This window comes from Papaver somniferum, unplaced genomic scaffold (assembly GCF_003573695.1).
Source record: "Papaver somniferum cultivar HN1 unplaced genomic scaffold, ASM357369v1 unplaced-scaffold_154, whole genome shotgun sequence".
Classification (NCBI taxonomy): domain Eukaryota; kingdom Viridiplantae; phylum Streptophyta; class Magnoliopsida; order Ranunculales; family Papaveraceae; genus Papaver; species Papaver somniferum.
This window is the reverse complement of record NW_020624820.1, coordinates 7,244,701-7,248,592: the sequence shown is the minus strand read 5'-3', so window position 1 is coordinate 7,248,592 and position 3,892 is coordinate 7,244,701. Positions and strand designations below refer to the sequence as shown.

The 3,892-nt window shown below is 38.2% G+C and overlaps 1 protein-coding gene across 1 annotated transcript; it reads left to right on the top strand.

Moving 5' to 3' along the window:
• Nucleotides 1-1,728: 1,728 nt before the first annotated feature.
• LOC113336619 lies at nucleotides 1,729-3,536 on the top strand. Its single transcript, XM_026582272.1, has 2 exons — nucleotides 1,729-2,426; nucleotides 2,535-3,536. The coding sequence occupies exons 1-2, from the start codon at nucleotides 1,817-1,819 to the stop codon at nucleotides 3,305-3,307; spliced, it is 1,383 nt and encodes a 460-aa protein (XP_026438057.1). The 5' UTR covers nucleotides 1,729-1,816; the 3' UTR covers nucleotides 3,308-3,536.
• Nucleotides 3,537-3,892: the final 356 nt, after the last annotated feature.

Genomic DNA, 3,892 nt, shown 5'->3' with positions numbered 1-3,892 from the left:
TAGGCAACCTTTTCTTTTCTTTAATATATTTTGTTCTTTTCGGTTTAAAAAAACACAAAAAAAAAATTTCTTTACGATCCTCCAAAATTGAATAGTTTTCAATAAATTCAGTTACTTTTCTTTTTCCTATACGCCACACAGTTTGAATTTTTTTGATTTGAGTTATTGGAGTTTGTAAATTTTTTTAACAGTTAGTCTACGCACATGGAAGTTTTCACTTCGATTTATCCCGAAAGGAAATCAAACGGATAATACTTTGCGTTCTTAGCATCAAGATACGTGTGTGCAGAATTGGGACCCGCCATTTGTGTATGGGTGTGGGATATTCGGTGGAAGTATCGAAGTGAATTTAGACTTATTGTTTTTATTGTTTTTTTAGTGCAGTGAATGATTATGATTAAAGCTTTGGTGGAAAGTGTTGTAGTTGTGAGGAGAGATAAAAATGAAATTTTACATTCAATCACGGTGGAAACAGAATTGAAAGTGTTTTTGCTCACCATGTTTTCTTTCTCTATTTATGATGGGTCGTGATGACTATGAGCCTGCTACGGATTGATAAAATAACAAAGAAACCAAACGATTTTGATGAAGAACCGGAAATATATGATGTGAATATGTAAATATCTACTAATTAGTTGGAAGCCTACTAACGTAGTAATTAAACTTCCTGTACCTACATTTTTCTACCATTTAGTTGAATTTGAAGCTTTAGAAGAATCAGAATGATCAATGATATGCATCTTGGCACAAGCTATGGCGCTGCAGCTTATTATATTTGGCATTGTAGCTTATTATCTCTGCATAAAAGGGATTGTCCGTATTGCACGGTGTGTCGTCACTGAAAGAAGTAGCTCAACTCCTAAACCGTAGAAATGGCCGGGTGGGTTCATTCACACAAGAGTTTTACAAATTAAAAGAATTTTAACACAATCCAGCAGACTTAAAATAGTGAAGTGCCTTGCTTGCATGCACAAGTGATTGTTTGTTAGCGGGTGGCCGGGCGCATCTCATGTTTACGCGAATGGTTTTTTCATTGTTACACAACAGTGAAGTTAACAGCCATGGATGGAGTCTGTTTTCACCAAATTAATGCATGTGTGGACATAGGAATATTCTCTGAGTTATTAATTTTATACACCCAAAATGTTTCATTTTGCGATTTCGTCACATGCATGCGACTTTGTTCAAGTGGAGATAACATATAGGAATCATCCATTACAAAAATACAACTTGTTTGAGTCAACTCAAAAGTCAAGAGATCCCTTGCCACAATTAGCAATCACTTGGCATGGCTTCATTCGAACTGCTAGAGCATTAAAACATACTTCTTCCTCTTCCTTAAACTATAAGACATCTTTAGTAGTACTGGATAAATGAACAGCACACAGGCTCACAAGTTTTATCTTACCTTATGTAACAAAAAATTCCATGTAGTTTGCATAATTAAATTCGGTGCAACTTTTTGTTTGTTTGTTAATCTTCATAAATACTACTGTATTTAATATGCTCGAGTTAACCTGAACACTAAGTCAGTAACAGTAAGGGTTTACTTTGTGATATATATACTATTTTTGAAGTACCAAGCCCATGTGACCAAGTGCACCGTAAATTGTTAAACAGTTAAAGGGAATCCTTACTATATTCGAATCCCTGCCAAGAACAAGGAGCTCATTTCATTATAAATAGAGTTATGGTGTTACAGACAAAAATCATCAATCCACTCATTCACAGCATCAAAACTAATTAGCCCTTGAACAAGGGATAGTTAGTGACCAGAGAGTAATCAAGGTAGAGATAACTGCGAGGAATCATTACCATGGCTCGTGCAATGATGCATCTTTGTATTGCATCTCTTATGATGTTGTTGGCGATGGGGTTGATGGCAGAGGCAGCTAGATATCCACCAGGACTCGACAATCCCAGCCAAGCTACTTGTAAGAACAAGGACTACAAGACATGCTACAACTTACCTCATGTTTGCCCTAAGTTTTGTGGTGACCAGGGTTGTCACGTCAATTGTGTTTCATGCAAACCTGTGTGTGGTCCTGATGATGGATCATCTTCTAGTCCTCCAGAAGAGGGCACTCCTCCAGTTTATCCAACACCACCGACGCCAACACCTTCACCACCTACCGAGCCAACCCCTTCACCTGCAGTGTATCCATCACCCCCTACAGAGCCAAGTCCTTCACCTCCAGTTTATCCATCACCCCCTACAGAGCCAACTCCTTCACCGCCTAGTCTTACTCCTCCTACCCCAACAACTCCTTCCACTCCACCTAGTTCCGAGGTTTCAGCAAAGAGACGGTCTAGGTGCAGATCTAAAAACCCCAAATACAGCAAGTGCTACAATGTTGAGCATGTTTGTCCCGCTGCGTGCCCTACTGGATGTGTGGTCGATTGTGTCACCTGCAAACCCATGTGCAGTAAGTGTGCTACTTCCATAACTAAATTTCTTTATTAATTATTTGCTTCCATAACTAAATTTCTTAAGTTACCAGCTCACTGATGATGATTATACTTAATGTGCACAGACTGTGATCAACCTGGAGCTGTTTGCCAAGATCCACGATTTGTAGGTGGTGATGGTATCACCTTTTATTTCCATGGCAAACAAAACCGCAACTTTTGCCTGCTTTCAGACTCCAACCTCCACATAAATGCCCACTTCATTGGTAAAAGAAACCAAAATCTGAAAAGAGACTTCACCTGGGTTCAATCTATTGGTATTCTCTTTGGTGATCACCAAATCTATGTTGGCGCTCGGAAGACAGCCAGTTGGGATGATGCTATCGACCGTCTAGGACTCACTTTCGATGGACAACCCATCTACTTGCCTGAATCCGAAGGAGCCAAATGGCAATCTGAAGTTGCACCAAGTGTCACCATTACTAGGTCAAGTATGACTAACAAAGTCGTTGTTGAAATAGAAGGAAACTTCAAGATAACTGCTAATGTTGTGCCCATCACGGAAGAAGAATCTAAGGTCCACAACTACGGAATAACTAAAGATGACTGTTTTGCTCATCTCGACCTTGGTTTCAAGTTCTACTCGCTAGGTGAAAATGTGAACGGTGTCCTAGGACAGACTTATGCTAACAATTACGTGAGTAAAGTGAACATGGGTGCATCTATGGCTGTCATGGGTGGATATGATAAGTTCATCACATCAAGTGTTTTTGCAAAGGATTGTGCTGTTGCTAGATTTACCGGCTTGGAAAACTCTAGCACCAGATCTTCTTCGGAGTATGCCAGCCTAAGCTGTGGCAGTGGAATTGATGGACGTGGTGTTATTTGCAAGAAATAGATACCATGATCTGCTAGCTGACGAACGAAAATCGTTTTAACTTGTTTGAATAAGACTTTACAAGATAAATGTAATTGATGTATGTTTTTTCTTTCTGTATTTTCTTTCCATGTTTATGTTTGTTATGATAGGAACTGACTAAAAAATAAATCTCCGGTTCCAATTTCTGTCTATTTGAGGTAGCTGTATGTTCGCTATGGAATTTATGTCTATTTGTTGTTCCTTAAAATATTTTGTTTTTATCGATTAAAGACAAAAAAAGAAATTGTTTTTTGATCATCAAAAATAGGTAGATATATACTAATGGATAAAAGAATAATGAATTACATAGAGAAAAGAACCAACAAGGAGACCTCTATATTTTAGGCCAAAGTGTACAACCATAAATCCTCGCCCTCTCGCAACAACTTCCCGTCTGCACATAAGGTCCTCAAAATGAAATAATGAATTCCCATTTATATTTTAGGCCAACGTGTTCCTTAAAAAATGCTTTGGTCGTTCAATCCATTTTATTAGAAAAGATATCAGACGCCAGCGGATGGATTAGATTTTTCAATTATTTTTATACCTCAAGTTCGATAATTA